The 19,310-nt window shown below is 37.4% G+C and overlaps 1 protein-coding gene across 9 annotated transcripts in view; it reads left to right on the plus strand.

Annotated features, from left to right (window-relative positions):
• The window catches only part of COL14A1 (collagen type XIV alpha 1 chain), a 115,208-nt gene that overhangs the window by 65,301 nt on the left and 30,597 nt on the right, over window positions 1-19,310 (plus strand). For all 9 annotated transcript variants that reach the window (XM_032132336.1, XM_032132328.1, XM_032132291.1 and 6 more), the window contains 12 exons: window positions 178-294; window positions 2,128-2,274; window positions 4,467-4,541; window positions 5,911-6,050; window positions 7,244-7,367; window positions 8,929-9,072; window positions 11,025-11,189; window positions 12,704-12,742; window positions 12,949-13,087; window positions 15,358-15,500; window positions 16,303-16,412; window positions 17,640-17,798. In XM_032132336.1, coding sequence (XP_031988227.1) covers window positions 178-294; window positions 2,128-2,274; window positions 4,467-4,541; window positions 5,911-6,050; window positions 7,244-7,367; window positions 8,929-9,072; window positions 11,025-11,189; window positions 12,704-12,742; window positions 12,949-13,087; window positions 15,358-15,500; window positions 16,303-16,412; window positions 17,640-17,798 — 1,502 coding nt within the window. The remainder of the gene's footprint in view (window positions 1-177; window positions 295-2,127; window positions 2,275-4,466; window positions 4,542-5,910; window positions 6,051-7,243; window positions 7,368-8,928; window positions 9,073-11,024; window positions 11,190-12,703; window positions 12,743-12,948; window positions 13,088-15,357; window positions 15,501-16,302; window positions 16,413-17,639; window positions 17,799-19,310) is intronic.

Consider the following 19,310-nt stretch of genomic DNA (forward strand, 5'->3'; position numbering starts at 1 on the left):
AGGTTCACTTATTTTTTAAATTCTTGCTTTAGCTTTTCTTGATGTTTTTTAAGCAACTATGGAAATTATTTGTTAAAAATGAATTGGCACTGGTTTCACTGTAAATATTTTGTCTATTTTTTTTCTTGTATGTCTTATTAGAGATGTAAAACTATTTTTTTGATATTTAATTTTCAGTGTTTCTGGGTGTGACAAACCTGGATTCCTACCAAGTCCGCATGACTAGTCTGTGTGCTCAGTGGCAGCTTCACAGACATGCTACTTCATACAGGGTAGTTATAGAGTCACTTGTGGGTAAGTTACTAAATAATTCAATATGCAGCTACAGCCCAATCCAGAAAATTGAATTGCATAGAAATTGCATGCAGTTAGACCTGTAGACTGTCTCCTGACATACTGGAAATGAGGGACAGAAGAGAGTTGTGTACACACTGACAGTTTCAGATTGGAAGTAGCATCCCTGTCCTTTTATGTCAAACACGTGTTGATAACTTGTGCTTTTTATGTAAGGGACTTTCATCTGTCAGTAGAAGATAGGTGATTACCTGAGTTTTTCATTGGTGTGAGGAACAGAAGACGGATAAAAGATGAACTGAATACATCAAAGTTTGTAAATATACCACCAGCAGTAGCTCTGTAGGATTAGGATAGACAGGAGAAGAGGGCAGAAGGGTAGGAAAGCTCTGAATTAATCCAGACCATGCCCACAGAATCAGAACAATGTCTAGTTTTGTTTGGTCTCATTCTGTTGATGCTTCATTATAGCTTATAGTAGTAATGTTACTCATACGGATAAACATGACACAGTTTTATGTAGTCACACAAAGTGTCTTGATGCTTTTAGGACTGCCTCTATAGAGGGTAAATTACAGCCTCTTCAGCCTCACTGATTCTCAGGTGTAACCAGAAGACATTATGGAGAAGTCAGTATTTGTTCACACCAACTCTCTCTCATATCCCAAGTAGACATCAGTGGTGTTCTGACTGGCAGCAAGTTAAAACCTTGGATAACTTGAGGGAAGTGCAGTTAGTAACAATTAATGGGCTATGTTAAAGGTATCATGAACAATAATACCAATCTTGTGGCAAAAAAAGTAATGACCTTTCTGTGGAATGGCAAGTGGATGGTGATAAGGTTTATTTGAAGCCCTGGAATACAGACAAGGTATTCAGATAGCAGAGATCTTGGCTCACACAAGGCAGCACAGACATCCCTCTCATCTGGGAGCTAGCCAACATTCTACTTTCTCCATATAGAACTGCTAGAATTGTTTTAGCTGAGCTGAAAGCACCTAAATGTGAGCAGAACAACTTAGAATGTGAACAAATGTTTCTTATTAATATCTATCCTGAAGGGATTTGATTGTCAGATCAGGTGTGTGTCTGGTTCAGGCAGTGATCAATTATTTTTATACTAGTGTAACACCTGATAAGAACTGAATGACTGTCCTTTTTTATATATTCTGTAAAATGTGAGATCATATGCTTGTATTTCACTTCTTCCAGCTGCAGATCTTAAATCGTGATAAAATTTTTCTTGTTATTAAAACATGCCTTATGCTATTTCCAGTACTCAGCCTTTTTCTATTGTCAATGTGTTTTCCAGTTCAGAATTTAGCAAAATCAGTTTTGGAACCATGTAAATGCTGTTCCTTAACCATTTTGCAAAGTGATTACTAGTGAAAGCCGGAATATGATATCTAGTTCAGTCTCTTTTGCTCTGACCAAGCACATTACAGATGCTGAGAACCGGAGGCATAGACAAACAATGCCATAGAATTACATAATGCAACAATTCCTAGTTAGACTCTGATAATTTATGACTAGATCCAAAGCCCATTCATGACAGTGTTAGTGATTTTTATTATCTTCACTGCATGGGGCAAAATTCATCTTTTTTTCCTGACGATGTTTGACACATTCCTCAGCTCCTATTTAGTATGAAGAATGAATTGTTACAGAGACCTCTGCACAGAGGTCAGTTGCCAAAAGTAAGGCAGCATGTAGTTTATTAACTTATGTCAACCTCTTACCCTTCATATGCTGTTGTGTACCCTTCTTATTTATGATTTAAATTACACTATTCAATAAAACAGTAAAAAAAGGTGGTTTCTTTTGTAATTCCAGATGGGAAAAAGCGAGAAGTAAATCTTGGTGGAGGGACGCCTAGACATTGTTTCTTTGAGTTGATGCCTGGAACCAAATATAAAATCAGTGTTCATACACAGCTTCAGGAGCTTGAGGGACCTGCTGTGAGCATCATGGATACAACGTGTGAGTAAAACAGAGCAGAGTTCAGCCAGCAGCAAAAATGCTCAATTGCTTCTTGTGTTCTGCCCTTTGCCCACACATGTGCTATTCCTACTCAGTTTCCTTTAGCTGAGCTATTAACTTTTCAACTGCATTGTGACTCCTCCACAGAGGTGCAGAATTCTTACACCACTGCTGTGAATTAATAGTTAAGTCACGTTCAACAGCTCTGTTGGACTTCTTAAAGAGAATGAAATAGGAAGGATGGTTTAGCTTTCTTCATAAAAAGTCCTGTTGAGGGATACTCTGAATATCTGTGACTTCAGGGTAAAAAATACAGAAAAATGAAGCAAACAGAGAAAGTTTTGTGTCCTGCAGTTCTTGTTATTTAGTAAAATTAACTGGTGTTTGAATAATTTACAGTTAAATGGGACCTTGAAACCCAATTTACTTAAGTATTTTAAAACATACCAACAAATCAGACCTTTTTATTATTATTATTATTACACCAGACAGACAAAATAGCCCAGACCCCTCACAGCTGTTTACAAAGGCAAGATCCTGCTGTCATGAGTTCAAAATACTGCAAAATAAAACATGGGACTACTAGAATGAATAGTTTATCTGTCTTTGAGCCTATTTCCAATCTCAGCATTACCTGTCTTCTCATACTATATTGCTATACACCACAATTCTGTTCCCCTTCTCTCAGGTAGAAAGTGTTTATACTTTTCCTCTTTTCATCCCCAACTTGTGGTTTCACACAGGAAAAACTTGCCCAGGTGCATTACTCCCAATTCTTCATTGTCCAGGGCTCATTCTCTGAGCAGTGAGCAAAAAGCCAAGCTTCTCCTGGATTTTGGGGAATTGCATTTAGTGTGCTCTGCAGTTTAGGGAGTTAGGAAACATGAGGAAGAGCACACCTTGGACTGTATGTCCATTTGAGAATGATGGTTTGTGATGCAGACAAATTATTGTCTCACCTCAAAGGGGAACAGTCTTCAGGGTGACTGGTGGTGCTGAGAGCAGCCTTTCAAGTCCCCTTACAGCAGTTTCTAAATGGGTCTGGTCCTGGGCACTACTTCCTTGTAGGTGTTTCAGAGTCCTAGCCCTTCCTGTGGTTGAAGCCAATGGGAAAACCCCCATCAGCTGCAGTGGGATGTGGACATGTAATGAATCCTGTTTGCACTGATCTTTCCCAAATGTAGGTTCCTTTTCTCAGGCTTTTATATCTAACTCTCTCCATTGCCTATAAATGTAACTTAGGTGTTACAGCAAGTAACAAGTTTAGTCTTACTTGAAGGACTGATGTTTTGTCACCTGTGGCTTCATATGATAAATGCATTGAATAAAAATGGGAAAAACCCCCTTCAACGAAAGTGGAAGCTTTTCGTCCCGTAGAGTTGCGGAAGTCAATGCATGTGCATTTTATCTCTGAGAGTTCAGCTGGGCTATATTGAAAGGCACTAAATAAAGCTCTTGCATTCAGAAAAGATGTCAGTCAATAATTGGGTATTCTCCTAGGTCCCTGCAAGGTAGAAATTCCAAAGTCAGTTTTCAGGAGAAGAGTGAGGGACATTTTCAGAAACTCTATAAAGTAACTTTAGTAGAAGTTGCTGCAGGCAACAGAGCCACAGTCCTGTAGAGTTGTGGTCAGAGCTGTGTTTCTGTCTGGAAATGTAACAAGTTCTTTCGTCAAATTCAGAAACGTCTTCATCAGGGCAGATTCTGATCTGCTCTGAGCGCAGGCACTGGCTTGCTTTTGCTCTCTGTCTTTGCATTTTGGATTGCAGGACTAAGACCTTCTTCCTTCCAGGGTGAATAGAGATCTACTTTCTGTTACGGAGGACTGGTTTTGGTGAGAAAGGAAAAGGACACTGACCTTTTTTAAATTGAATTAAGGATTCTAGGCCAAGAATAGGGCTGCCACGTGGTCTACTACACTGGGTAATCTCAAAAAGGGGTAGTTCCAGTAGTTTGGCTGTAATATTGTATCATTCACATTGAATATATAGCCATTAATTGTTTGGTAATAGTAATATTCTTTTTCAGGTGGCCTTTCTTGCATGCACTCACCTGCATTTATCTCCAATTGCATAACTAGTTGATTAGAGATGATGAATTTTTTTAATGTGGAGACGAGTAGAAAATGTTGTGTTTGTTAAAGATAGTGGGCTTTTAATCATGTTTGAATATTCTTTCCTTTTTTTCTCCAGTACCATTTCCTACTCAACCACCAACAACGCCTTCAACACCACCTCCACCACCTACAATCCCACCTGCAAAAGAGGGTAAGTGTGTGAGTGCATGTGTGAGTTTCTAGTAATTTTAAGGTGTTGGTGCCATTTTTTTCTGCTTCTGATGGTATTTTAGACCTGTGGGGAGCAGATCTCACAATGCATTTGCTACAGAAATTTTGTTAAGGCAGCTGGCTTAAATTTAGTAAGCCAAAAATCTGTTGTCATTATAATATTGTTAAAATTTGCCAAAAGGATGGTTAATACATGTGACACTTCCTTTTTCCAAAACTCCTAAACCATACGTATTTTGCAACTGAAGCAGACATTCTAGGATAATTAAACTTCAAAAGCAGCATTATTTTTAAATATGTCTCCGTTAGGTAATGTGAAAAGTATGGGCCATGTTTGGTCTCTCCTCTTTAAATGCAGACTTCCTTTTATTATTATTTGAACATGCAGTGTTTTGTACAGAGTTTCATAATAATTCTCTGAGAGGAACATTATTGGTGGAGACTGAGGATCAAATACATCAGCTTGAAGTCAGTGGACCAAACTGACATGTAGAAATTGAGAATTTAACCCATAAGCACAGGGAAAAAAGACCTTGTGTGTATATGTTTAGAGCTGCATAGGAGCAGATGATGAGAATTTGTTGTTGTCCAAGGAGTAATCAACAGAAAAGGAAAAATACAGGTTTGTATTTTCTTGTCCTATTCTCTGGATTTAGATGAACATTTTTATTCAAGATGAAATATGTTGAAAAACATAACTTTGCTTTGAGACACTTTGCTTCTGACCTCAAGCAATAGACTTGGATTTCTGTGAAGTGCTGAAGGTTCCCAGTTCCCAGGAAAGAGTGAGCACCTTGTGTGAGCAAATGTAGAGCTCTTGCAGGCCTTTTTGCATAAGAACGTGCTGGAATAAGATGAGATGGGTGAAACTTGCATTGCTCCTACATAGTGCAGTTGAAGTGCATTAGACATTAGACACTGCAGACCTTTGGGCAACTTTTTTAATGGAATAGTCTCCCAGTGAGAACCTCCACAGTTGAAATTCTCTCATCTTGCTTACTGTGTCTTGCCAGGAGTCTGGCATTGTGTAAGCTCATATGTGATTTTACTTTAAAAAAAGTAAATTTACTTCTATTTATAAAAATAGGAACGATTAGCCAGACTTTAAAGAACCACTGAAGTGTATTCTGTGATAGGATCTATCAGTGCAGACAATTCTCCCTTGCAGAGCTCAGCTGGCTCTACACCTGCACTGAAGTCAATGCCAGCAGGTCTGTTGGCTGAAGCATAATGAGCTGACATTAAACAAGGGCTTTTCATGATGGTTGCATTTTCTTAAATGATTTATGAGATTTCATGAGGAGTTGAGGCATTGCTCTAATTCCAAAATTCTTGCTTTTCTTCCTCAGTGTGCAAAGCAGCCAAAGCTGATCTGGCATTCCTGGTGGATGGGTCGTGGAGTATTGGAGATGACAATTTCAATAAGATAATTAACTTTCTCTATAGCACTGTGGGAGCTTTGGATAAGATTGGTCCTGAGGGAACACAGGTAATCAACATGTACAGACATGGAGGGCGCATGGAGTTGACAGGGTATTTTAGACTAGACCAGAAGTGAAATGAATCAAGAAGTAACTGACATCATTTCACAGCTCCTGTGAAAATATAAACTGCTCTAGGTCAGTATCTTTTTTCAATATCTTTTTATGCACACCGTATGTTAAAATTCACAATATAAATTTTGGTAGCATGAAGGCTACATATCATTTCAGTCTCCTCTAATTCTAATGATATTTAAGTTTCTTAATTCTTTTGGTACTCACTGTAGTGAGTTTATAGGTTTATTTATAAATAAGCTAAAAATTGCATTGATAAGAAAAATTAAAGGTTCTGTTATTTTAAACCACACACTCTACAAAATCTACAGTGCTTGAAATAAAATTTACGATGATGGTTCCATTTATGTATTTGTTTAGAGAGATGCTCCAGAACAGATTATTGGCAAATATGTTACTGTTTTAAGTGTTACCTGTATAATATGTGGTTTGGGATCTCATTGGAAACTAATTTGAACTTGTCCAAACCCTGAAGAATACTGTTTCTTGCTATACAGCTATTTTTCCAGAATATAGTTAACGGTGCTTCAGAAACTTTGTCACAAGTTTAAACATAAGAGCTCCTTTTAAACCAGGGGCACCACTTACAGAATATGAAGTTCAATATATGCTTTGTGAGTTGTAGGGGTTTAGCGTACAGTATTGTAATACAGGGTCTTAATTCATGTAGTGTCATATTTGACAGAGGCAATATTTCAAAATATGTTCCTGGATTTTCTATTACTTGCTTCAGTCTTGCTCCCTAGCTTAAGTTACTTATGTGCAGTTATTAATTTGTGGAGACTGAATTAAGTCCCAGCAGTTCTGAGTATGAATAACTGTACACGTGTGAGCAGCTGTAACCAGGATTTTGCTTTTGGGCTTGATTGAGAGTGCTTCTGCCAAAGTGGGTATTACTTTTCTCATCCTGTTTGCTGCAAAATGAAACCAGAAAGTGTTAGATGGTTGCCAAGGTTGCAGAGATTAAACTTTATTAGTGAAAGCTTTCTTAAAGAGAAAAAAAAAAAAATCTGTCTTCAATTTAAAGATGAAGCAAAGTTACAAGATAAATCCTTGCTTTATATGGTCAGATTCACTTACTTTTTGCTTACACAGTGGGTGGTGCTTTTATCTTCTATGTGCACAGGTGGCAATAATTCAGTACAGTGATGATCCCAGGACAGAATTTAAATTGAATGCATACAAAACAAAAGAAACTCTTCTTGAAGCTATTCAGCAAATAGCCTACAAAGGAGGAAACACAAAAACAGGTGAGAGAAGTCGTGATTGTAATGCAGATTTTCTCCTTGCTACTCTGTGCAGTATTTCTTTCCCATTTGCTAAGTAGTTTAATTAATCACTGCCAAACCTGTGAGAACATGGTATCTCCACACTGGAGATGAAATGTGAGCTCTGAAATTAGGAAATCTTTGTAAATCTGTAGTTTACACACTTCAGCCCCTACTGCAGCATATTCACCCCACTGACCAAAGTGATAACAAGGATATGGGAAGCAGGGAGAGGAGCAAGGGGGCCAAAAGCAAATAAATTTGGGGGTAATGGAAGGTGGAATGGGGAGTAATATGAAATCAGCTTTGCAAGCAGGCAGAAAACTGAGAAAGTGGAGAGGGTGGGAGGGAGCTTGCAGAGCCTGTAGAAAACTGGAGAGTGTGCAAGGTCTGTTTGATCATAAGCTAGGACAGTTAATCCTCTGTGGGATGTTTAAGATTGGGATGGGGAAAGATGTCTGCTAGCTGAATGAGGTTGCATTTTAATTAATCCGTTAAGATAGCTTTCTGATACAAAAAAAATTATAGATGACAGCTGAAAGGGTTAAAATCTGTTTTAGTTGGAAACCGTATGTTTTATTATTTTCAGACTGCACAGAAATTTCTTGCAGCTGTTGCATTGCACCCAGTCTCAGCATTATCAAAATAATTTTCCATTTACTACAACGGCACTTTCAGTTGTTAATGTAGACAGTGCCCTACAGTCCAGAAAAGGAAAGTTTTGTTATCTCTAACCCAGCCAGCAGCTAAATACCACACAGCACTTACTCACTGCCTGCCCCACCCCTGGTGGGATGAGGAAGAAAATCAGAAAAGGGTGAAACCTGTGGGCTGAGACAACATGATTTCATGATTGAAATAAAGCAGTATATAATGATAATAATAGTAATTAAAAGGGATATAACAAATAAAGGGAGAGAAACCCCAGGAAAAGCAGGTGATGCTCAGCACAGTTGCTCCCCCGACCGATGCCCAGTCCATCCCTGAGCAGGGATTGGCCTCTCCCTCCTGTCCAACTCCCCCAGTGTATATATTGGGCATGACATTCTGTGTATGGAGTATCCCTTTGGCCAGTTTGGGTCAGTGGTCCTGTGTACACTCTCCTCTAGTCTTCTTGTGCAGCTGCTCAGGGACAGAGCATGAGACGCTGAAAAGTCCTTGACTCAGGGTAAGCACAGCTTAGCAACAACCAAAACATCATTATCAACATTAGCCTGCCACAGAGTCCAAAACTCAGCACTGTACCAGTGACTCAGAAGAAAACTAGGTCTATCCCAGCTGAAACCAGAACACCCGCACGAATCATGTTCGCGATCTTCACCTTCTAGATTGAAAAATGGATGGCTGAAGCCGTCAGAACTTGAAACGTTAAAGTCAAAATCAAACTTTTCTAAATCTTGATTTTAGTAACCTCAGAATGAACTAATTGACAGACTAGTCAGGACACAATGGATTTATCTTTTTATGTATGTCTAACACGTGATATGAGAAGCCAGTAGAAATCAGATTTATATTACACTCAATGTCAATTTTTGTGTTACAGGAAGAGCCATTAAACATGCACGAGAAAGCTTGTTTACAGGGGAGGCAGGCATGAGAAGGGGCATTCCAAAGGTTTTGGTTGTCATTACTGATGGACGATCACAGGATGATGTGAACAAAGTCTCCAGAGAAATGCAACTAGATGGTAAAATGTGTAGTTTTAAAAACGATTCACATTTTCTTTTTTTCTCGTTAATTACATCTACGTAAGTGTGGGCATGAGGTAAGGATAACTTTTAGTCCAGATTTTCGATTTTAAAGAAAACAGCAATTTCTGAGAAAGACACAATATTCCTAGGATATGACTAAATTCTGGATGTTTTTGGTCATTAATGGAATTATTTTTCATTTTGGCAGCAGTGCTAAAATCTTGTAGTAGTCAATGGAATTGTTCCCAGAATGAAGAAGTTGGGAAATATGATCCTGAGAATCTGGGTTGTCATCTATGAAGTGTAGTTTTGTGGTTATGAGCAAATTGAACTATTTTGTTTTCTACACAAGAAGTCCTTTGAAAATGCTTACACTGTTTCTGACCTGCTCTCATGTTACACTGATTACCTCTAGGAATTTTTTTAAGCCTTCAGTTTTAGAGATTTAAGCAGTTGCACCATGTTGTGTGTCTAAGTATAAGAACTGGATTAATTGTTGTAGAAGTTTGTCTCAAAACCCAAAGGGCACAGTGGGCCACCTGGGGCAAAACTAAAGGATGGAAGAAAAAAGCTATCTTCCTCTAAATGTGAGGTGACCTAAGGAGAAATTATATTTGTGCCTTTTATTTGCTTTTAGCTTTGACAACTATGAAGTTCCCAGTGTATTGCACTGATTGCTGAAACCAAACATAATCATCCAGCTTGGCTGCGTCCTTGTTTTGTTGCTAGATGCTGAGTGTAGTGGCTTCATAAATAAAGCATATGACAAAATAGTGGGCTTGCATAACTTATTTTAAGTAGCAGTCAAGAAAACCGTGTATTTGTGAATAAATTGGAGTTTGTGTCTAAGCTGAACAAAAACCGTCCATGTCTCAGGTAAGTCTTGCAGTTGCATTATCAGCCACTAGACTGGGAATGACCTCCAGAGAAGATGGTACTTTGTGAGGGTTCGGTTGCTGGGATGTGGCACGACTTCCCCTCTCCCATTTCCTCTGGAGTGGGCTGTACAATGAGGCTGCAGATAGATTGGAGCAGGTACTGATGGGCATCTGTGATAGACACTGGAACAAAGGAGGTGCTGATCTTGAATGAGACATGAAGATATTTTTATAATGTATTAAGTCAAAGTTTTGTTATACTAAAAGCTCTGCAGAAGGTGATGAATGCCCCTGATCCTCATTCAAACTTAAACATAATATTGCTTGACAGGAGTAATTTTGTGACTGAGCCATGCTAGAACAGTCTATCCATTAACTATATTCGGCCTGATGTAGAGAGGTCTTTCCCTTCATCTCTTATGGAAAGGAAAATGTTGGAAAACTTACAGCTCTTTTGTTGCTCCTCAAACATTTAGGATACAGTTTCCATTTCATTTAAACCTTTTAAGTCAGGCTCAAATTTTGAAAAATATTCATGCTAAATATGTAGAACAGATTCAACCAGTGCAGTTAAGTTGCTGGTGAAATGAGAATGCATTTATTTCAGTGTTCACTCGTGGGGCAGCAGTGGCTTGAAATCCTATCTATACCAACACATGGCACAGAAAAAATCTGTAAAGGACCTACAGGAAATTAATTTCTCTACTTTGTATTTATTATGTACTTGGATATTTTTGTGTAATACAGTATAACATTAAATTAGAAAAGCATTTAAATATATGCTAACTAAACTTTAAACTACTGAGTAGTCATATATCTTCAAGAAAATGCTTAAGGTTTAACTTTAATGAACTAATTAATCATAAATAGCAAGAAGAAATATTTCACAGAGGTTGTATTACCTTTATTTTAGATTACGTAAGTGAATTTTCTTGTGCTATAGGATAATAATAAAATGTCCAGGTTTGTGTTTAATCAGGAAAGGAGCCAGTACAAATATAGTTGTGTTCATATTGTATTTCCACTCTCTAAATGAATGACTCACAAGAGTGTTCTTTTTTGTCTTACAGGTTTTAGCTTTTTTGCTATTGGAGTGGCTGATGCTGACTATTCAGAGTTAGTTAATATTGGCAGCAAGCCCAGTGAAAGACATGTCTTCTTTGTGGATGACTTTGATGCCTTTACAAAGATTGAAGATGAGCTGATCACTTTTGTTTGTGAAACTGCATCAGCAAGTTAGCCATTTTGATTTATGTTTGTTTCTAAAATAACTGCTAAATACTGGGGGGGTTGTAACTATTAATTTTCAATTAAGACATATTGTTGATATTTTAAATAAAATTTACTGCTGATATTATAATTCTAATGTTATTTCTGCAGAAGATTAAGGAAATGAAGGTGTTGTGACTTCAAAATAATTAATGGTTGTTTGCTATAAAGCCAGAATACAGCTATTGGTTGTCAAAAACTCATTTCAGATGTTGTTGACATTTCAGAATCATAAAAGTTAATTGTATTTTATTTTCTAGGCTACTTGACCCCTCTGTAAGAGTGCCACTAGCTACATTCATTCTTACTCAGGTCACATGGTTAATTTATTAATAGACATCCAATCATTAATGTTTGTATTATGAGGGAAAGTAGATGAGTGCTAACCTAAGCAAAAGAATAAAACACACTCAAGAAAAAGTGTGAGAAAGCCACACTTCAGTCTCTTTATGAAAATTAAGCGATAGATATTCCAGAGCAACACCTAATGATTATAGGTCAGTAATTCACATGCTTTTAGGTGTGTGCCCACGATGTGTTTCCTTGTGTATAAACCAGGAAGCAGGCACTGTGTGAATCATTTGTGATTGTGAGGAGTCCTTGTGCACAGGACTGTGAGTTAATGTGAGACTGAGTTACCAGAGCTGGTAAGCAAAAATAATGTTGCTTGTGAACCACCTGAGATTTTGACTGTGAGCTCTGCTTTCAATGGTAGAGAGAATGTTAAACATTGACAGTACTCAGCAGTAACATTTATTGGTCACTTGTGCTTATTTTCTAAAAGTGATCTTCAAATGTGAGTATCCTGGGATGCCATATTTCGTTGATACGCTGCTTTATGCTTATTGATTTCCCAGGGCACCTTCCCTGAAAGATACTAGTAAACTTTCTTCCCTGCCAAAAGAAATATATAAACCAGATTTACAGGTATTTAAAATGTGAGCACACATCTTAAGTACTGTTCTGGTCTCTCTTGCTCATGAAAACTATTGTGGAGTTTGAAAAGGTACAGAGAATGTCAGCTGCAATACTTGAACTTGAGAGGGGTTAGGCTGGAAAAGCTCACAAACAGAGAATTAGGGAACACTTGGTTAAACCCCAATATAAGACATATTTTATTTTATGCAGCAGGCTGTGAATTCGTTACTTTTTTTTCCAAAAATTTGAAATTTCTGAAGGGGTTGCGAAGACAGGTTTATAAGGAAGATTAGAGAAATTAACAGACAAGAAATCCATAAAAAGATGTTATATGGAGCACACAGCTATGTATCCCTTAATATCTTTGCTACAACTCTTGGGGATCCTGAGAGGCATCAACAGAATGAAGTAGAAAGTGGCCAGGTTTGCATGTCCTTCCTAACCAGCATCTCTTTTTGCTGCTCTTAGGGATAGAGTGCTGAGTTTAGGGCTGAGTGCATGATTGTTCTGACTCAGTGGGACATCTCTTGTAGTCTTAAATATATATTTTCTTCTTTTCCAGCCTGCCCACTGGTAGTTAAAGATGGCAATAATTTTGCAGGTACAGTATTTTTGTGTTCATTTTTGTTTATGATTTATGGAATCACTTTCATTACATTATTTTCACAATATTAGGCAAATTTCCCTTCATGCTAACAGGTATTAAACATATAGAGAATGAAACTCTTTGATACAGTTGGATTTGTCTTTTTTTTGGTCTCCCCTAAATATTTAAATTAATAAAATATATGTTTTGATACCTTCCAGGATTTAAAATGATGGAAATGTTTGGTTTGGTTGAAAAGGAGTTTTCAGCTGTGGAAGGGGTTTCCATGGAACCTGGTACATTTAATGTTTTCCCATGTTATAGACTGCACAAGGATGCTCTGGTGTCCCAGCCTACCAAGTATGTACTCATATATAAATACTCCCAAAACACATGGAGATAATTTTCTAGTGCAGGCAATTATTTATTTCAGGGACTAGTATTTTTAAGTCAGAAGAGCAGAGGTGCTAGTGTATATCTGTGCTATACTGATGAATAGGAAGAGTGCTTGGTGTTCTGAGCCCTCAGTCAGTTTAATTCAAAAATTAGCAATTGTAGGTAAAAGCAGGTAAGCCCACTGGCTATTTTGGGTTTCCCACGAGCCAGTTTCAGTCTTGTGTCTGTGTAACACCTGGCAATTTCACGCAGGCCTATGTTTGGGCAGATTCCAGTCTGCAGGACTCTGTGAGAGGTGCCTCTGGAATGCAAGTTGAAGTCATGGAGTTCAGCATGTCCTTGAAACAGAGGTCAGAATGAGAACCTGCTTCAGCTGTCCTCAGTCACTTTCACTGCAGTCTGTGTCCAGCCATTGGTTACAAAGGAGGATTATCCCCTTGTGTTGAAGTGGTTCTGTGTGAACCCCATCTAGTACCTTGCTGGGAGGCCAGACATATTTCAGTCACAAGGACTGTATCTTGGGAGGGTTATGGAAGAGACAATGAAGAACCCCCTGACTGAACTTTTATAGTCGTTCCTCAGAGAGGAAGTGATGAAACTCTGTTTCTTCTGTGAACAGTGTCTATGTTGTGTTGGCTTCCTCTCAGTCCAGACCCCCACCTTGTATTAAGTGGCACCAGAGAGAAGCAGTGGCTCAGATGGATTACATGTGGGAAGGTGTAACAAAAAATATTCTTTATCTAAGATAAATAAGAAAGAATAACAGTGGGAAATTGAAGGTTTATATTAGATAACATCTGAGTGTGTGATTATGCTATTGTGTCCCAGTTGGAGCTATACTTCTTGGTGCTGTTTCACATTCTCCTTGTTTTGTTTCCTCCTGGGCCTAGATGGACTGAGATGTCGGGGGATTAGTGTTTCTCACTTCTTTTTCCCCTTTCTGCTTCTTTCTAATTGGATCTGCTGCATTTATGTGCTATGCTCTAGCTGCCACCCCAGCCCAGTCTTACTGCTTCATTAGGCTTTCACTCCTTTTCACGGTTCAGAGAACACCTTTCTTTTGATGATCCACAGGTACGTCTGAAAAATACCACTTGACTTTGTCACCTCATCTGTGCTCTGAATGCCATTAATTTTATTCTCCTTTCTGAGCTCTGTATACCCAAACCTTGTGTTTAATCCACCCTGCTTATTGAATTGCCTTTCATTCCTGTACAATGGAAACACTGTAAAGGCCTTTTTCTTTTACCTGTTGAGTTCCCTCTCTTTCTCTATGGGCAATGGGCAGTGTAACATCACATTTGATCATCTACTGACGCTGTGCAGAATATACTGATACCATGTTTAACTCCCTTTTCAGCATGATTCATATCTATACATCTATGTGCCAGAAGCACTTAAGAAGGAATGGGTCATGTTTGGGGAAAATAAATTGTTTGAATAACTCTTGAGATTTGTTTCAGATCCCCTTAATGTGATTTTAAGGAATCAGAATAATTAATATTTAACATACAGTCAGTTATCTCAGACACTTGTCCAAATGTTTCACTTTGGGATTTGACAACAAAAGGTTAAATAAAATTGGAAGTAAGAAATAGGGAATTTTTGGAAATGACATAAAATAACATACTTCTTTTGTATCATAAACTTCCTCTCTCTTCTGCAAAAATTCTAGGAAACCAGATTTTATTTCAGTATGTGATCTGTTCTGACTTCACTTTCTTTTGTATTGGCCTTGAAATGTATAAACTCCATTCTCTGTATTTTGTAAAGCTTCCTATAACAGTCTGTCACTCCTAATCTTAATCCATTTATAATTGTTTAATGACAAAGGACATGTCTATTGAGACTGGTCTTCCAAGCAATTTCCATTTTCATTGTCTCTTAAATCAGACAGTTGCAAAGGTCCTGAGAGTGGCTGCTGTTTGTTAAAAGCTTTAAATATAATTAATTTCAGCTTTACTTCCAACTGGCCTTGGATTTGATCTTCAAATAAAAAGAAAGTTAATTTTTAGGGTCGGATTTGTAAATTTCAAGGGAAATGATAACTTCTACTTTTTTCATAAGTATTCCTTTAGGCTCATCAAGTTGAGTAGATTTTATCCACTTATATCATTTCTCAGTCTTGATTTATCAGGAAATAGAGTAATAGAAAGCATGTCAAGGGAAATTCTGATGAGTAAATCACCAGATTTAATGTTGTTTGAGTTTCAAAGACATTATTTCTCTTACAGGTATTTGCACCCTGAAGGTCTCCCTTCTGACTACACCATCACGTTTCTCTTTCGGATACTCCCTGACACACCTCAGGAGCCATTTGCTCTTTGGGAGATTTTAAATGAAGCATATGAACCACTGGTTGGAGTTATTTTAGATAGTATGTATTTTGTGTTTTATCAGTGATTTTAACTGTACAAATGATTCATTCTGTGTCTAGTTTTATTATTGCCAATGTTCCAATCTGCTACCAGAACAACCACCTATATCTGGCAGGGGATAATCTCTAAAGCATGGTTTTTAGATTCAATTTAACTGAATTTAGAGTCAAATTTTGAGTTAACTGCTTTAAACTGGATTCTGAAGATCTGTACTAGATGTAATTTGATGTGAGAGACACATCTGCTTTTAAAATTTCAAGTGCTTTGAATCTGATTCCAATAGACTCTGTCTTGATATAAGGCAGTGGTACTGGGAGCATATGCAGTGGCAATAGCAGAGTCAGAACCACACACATGAACTCTTGGTGGCTCGTCATTTCTACTTGGTTTTACTTTCACAACTGTGAAACAGGGATTATAATTTACAAGGTTTTACTGTTGAGAAGATGAAGACACTGTGATAGCTGTTCTTCATAGCTGCCAGTTTGTCACCTTGAAATAGGTGGGAATGAGGCATTTAGCTGGCTTGAGGAAGTGTTTTTCTTGTCCAGCTCCCACAGAGAACTAATGGGAGAGTAGGACCAGGTAGACATGGGGGAGGTAGACTCAGAACTATTGGTTCATCCTTCCTGTCAAACCAGTAAAGAGCTTTTCTCTGATATAATTTGTTACTTCCAGGTCAGTATGTTGTTTATGAATGTGTTTTACTAACATTTGAGTTGTTAAATGCAAATTGACTCTTTCAAATATTGTATTAGGTCTTTTCTTTAACCCAGAGCTCTTAATTTTGATCTCACACAGATGGTGGTAAAACTCTGACTTTCTTTAACTATGACTACAAAGGAGATTTTCAAACTGTGACTTTTGAAGGCCCTGAAATAAGGAAGATATTTTATGGGAGTTTTCATAAGGTTAGTAATGGCAGTAGGGAAAAAAAGCACTCTGAATAAAGGCTTGGGAGTTTTTCATGTTTCAAAATCATCTTTCCTGAGGTCAGCTGCTGCCAGAAAAAGTGTATTATGCATTACCTACCTTACTGTCATAAGTCTCTTTGCAGTATCAGATTAACATTAAACAAATCATAGTTTTTATCATGAAGCTGATGTGTTCAATTTTCATCTCATACTTTTTGCCTGTGTTTTGTAGTTCATTTAAAAATACTGGTCTTGAAAAGTAATTTAGAAATAAATCAGCTTTTCCTTTTAAGATTTAGATTGGCAGTGTCACTCAAAATAAAAAGAAAATGTCCAGAAAAAAAAAATCCTTTTTTCATCAGAGTTGTAATTCTAGTATATATTTTAAGAGCTATGCCACATTGAACTTTCTTTTGCTGTTTGAGAACTTGTGACATTCTTTCTGAAAGCAGATGAAGTGGTGCTGGGATTGTAGCACCTATTTGTTGTGGGGGTACTTTTGTCAAAGACTTTTTTCCCTGATATTTGGATCTTTCCTAAACAAAACAAACAAACAAAAACCTTGAGCGTTTGCTCGACAGGACAGTTGTAGCTAGTCCTCCCTACTGGGAGTGTCTCTGCTGCATCAGTGAAGGACAACAGAGTGTGATCAAGGCAGAAGGAAAGAACTTGGTTGCTGTGCTCTGCTTTCTGTACTGCATTTGATGTGATCTGATTCTTTCAGTGTAAAAACTTCACTATGACAGCTTTTGCTGTCAATGTATAATTTACAAACTAAATTTTACTGCTTAGTTTTGGCTTTTGCACGTGGCTGGCTATAATGGCTGTTATGGTGAAATCCAATGCTCTCTACAAGGAATGACCACACAAATCAAGGGTTCTGTGGGATCTGAGTGGTATATGAACATTGTGTAGATCTTCTGTTGGGACAAATTATTTACTTACTGAATAAATTATGTAAGTTGCCAAATTCTTTGCAGATGTTCCAGAATTAGAAAAATAAACTCATTAAATTCATTAAATAGATTACAATCATAGAATAATTCAGGTTGGAAGGGAACTCTAGAGGTCATCTAGTTTATTTGCTTTGGAGTGTTCTTTGAGTTTCATTAGCAAACATGGAGTTAGGAGCTCATTTCAAAAAATGCCCCCCTTTTCCCAAGGAAAGGACACATATATCCCATATGCTCCTTTGTATGTTACAGCATCTTCTCTTTTGCTTAGTTGCATGTTGTTATCAGCAAGACCACGGCCAAGATAATTATTGACTGCAAGCAAGTGGGCGAGAAGACCATTAATGCAGCGGGGAATATTAGTTCTGATGGCATAGAAGTGCTGGGGAGGATGGTGAGATCCAGAGGACCAAGAGACAATTCTGCACCAGTGAGTGGAACAATAACAATTCTTTCAAACATTTAAAATGGCCTAAAAAACAACTGCTTGAGATCTTTGCAGTTAGTTTTAACTTGAAGCCAAGTGAATTCATATTTTCAATAATAAGATCCCAGCATTTCAGAAATTCTGCAAAAGCCTGCAGTAGTTGTCAACTTGGGCAAAATCTATTTTTTATTATTTTGATAAATGAAATCATAAGATCATCATTGTTGAAATTTTATTCTCAAACAAATATGTAAACACAGTTGATATGTTCAGATATGACTTGTGTTCCAAATTTAATTACATAGAGTAATACAGTGTATAACTCCTTTGCCTGGAGTTATTTAAACTTTGTTTTTTTAAATATTTTGTATTTATTCCCCATGTCTGTTATTCTCTCTGATTCTTTGTTTGCCCCTTAACCCACTGTCCACTAAAAAATTGAACTGGTTTGGCACATATGATCCCCAAAAGCTCCCATCTTAGTATACCTAGCTCTTTTACAATATAAGACATTTTAAGTGTGAAAGATCTCCCCCCTCCCCCACCTTAAGTGCTCATTCATTCCTCTGAAATTATTCTTCTAGAAGCAGTAATTGATTATTCTTTTTGCAGGACAACCAATGAGAGTCTTTCCCCTTTGTTTTGTCTGGGGGGTTTTGACTTTTTTGGTGTATAGTAGTGTTTGGTAATTTTCTTTGAACTTTTTTGACCTTAGAATGAGTTTAGCAGAGAACGTGAACCTTGAACCAAGGCCTGATTTGAATAGGAATGAGATCTCAAATATGTATATACTTGTTAATTTATGCAAATACTCTTGTTTAGTAAAACATAAGCCCTCAGAATATGTCTCTGTACAAAAAAAAAGAGCTTTTAGGACTCAAACTGATGGATAATAATTATATGAAGCCTGTAAAGACAATTACACAGAGAAGCCTTTGTAGTCACATTCCAACAGAAACAAAAAAAGACAGACTTAGGAAATCCTGGAATCAGAGAAGGCTTTGTAAAGAAGTAGAAAGAAATGTGTCTTTTGTTAGAACCTAGGAATCTATACTTCAGAAAATTCAGACTGCCCACTCACAGAAATATTTGATTTTGTTCAAATGAACTGTAAAGTTGACATAAGATTAGAAATGTGTAGATGAAGATGAAAATTCTTTAGTAGTGTTAAGCCGTCTTTGAGTATTACCACAAGCACCAAATTAGAAACAAATCAAGAAAGCACCCAAATACCATCCTCTAAAGTCTCCATTCTGCACAATTTATTTATATTGAGTAGTACTTCTGTGAATAGTCACATTTAAGACATGAATGAGTCGGTTTCCTACTCCAAAGTTTGGAGAATATCAAAGGAATCTAGTAGGAGGCAGGATAGAGGTTCTCAGAACAGCTGCTATATTAGTAGATCTCTTGGTTTTAGAGATGCTTATTACATAAAATAAAAGTAAGCCGGCAGTTACTTCAGAATAAAATTGTGGATGTTCTGTTCTAACTGTGTTCACACTGAACAGTTTA

Source organism: Corvus moneduloides, chromosome 1 (genome assembly GCF_009650955.1).
Source record: "Corvus moneduloides isolate bCorMon1 chromosome 1, bCorMon1.pri, whole genome shotgun sequence".
NCBI classification, from domain to species: Eukaryota; Metazoa; Chordata; class Aves; order Passeriformes; family Corvidae; genus Corvus; species Corvus moneduloides.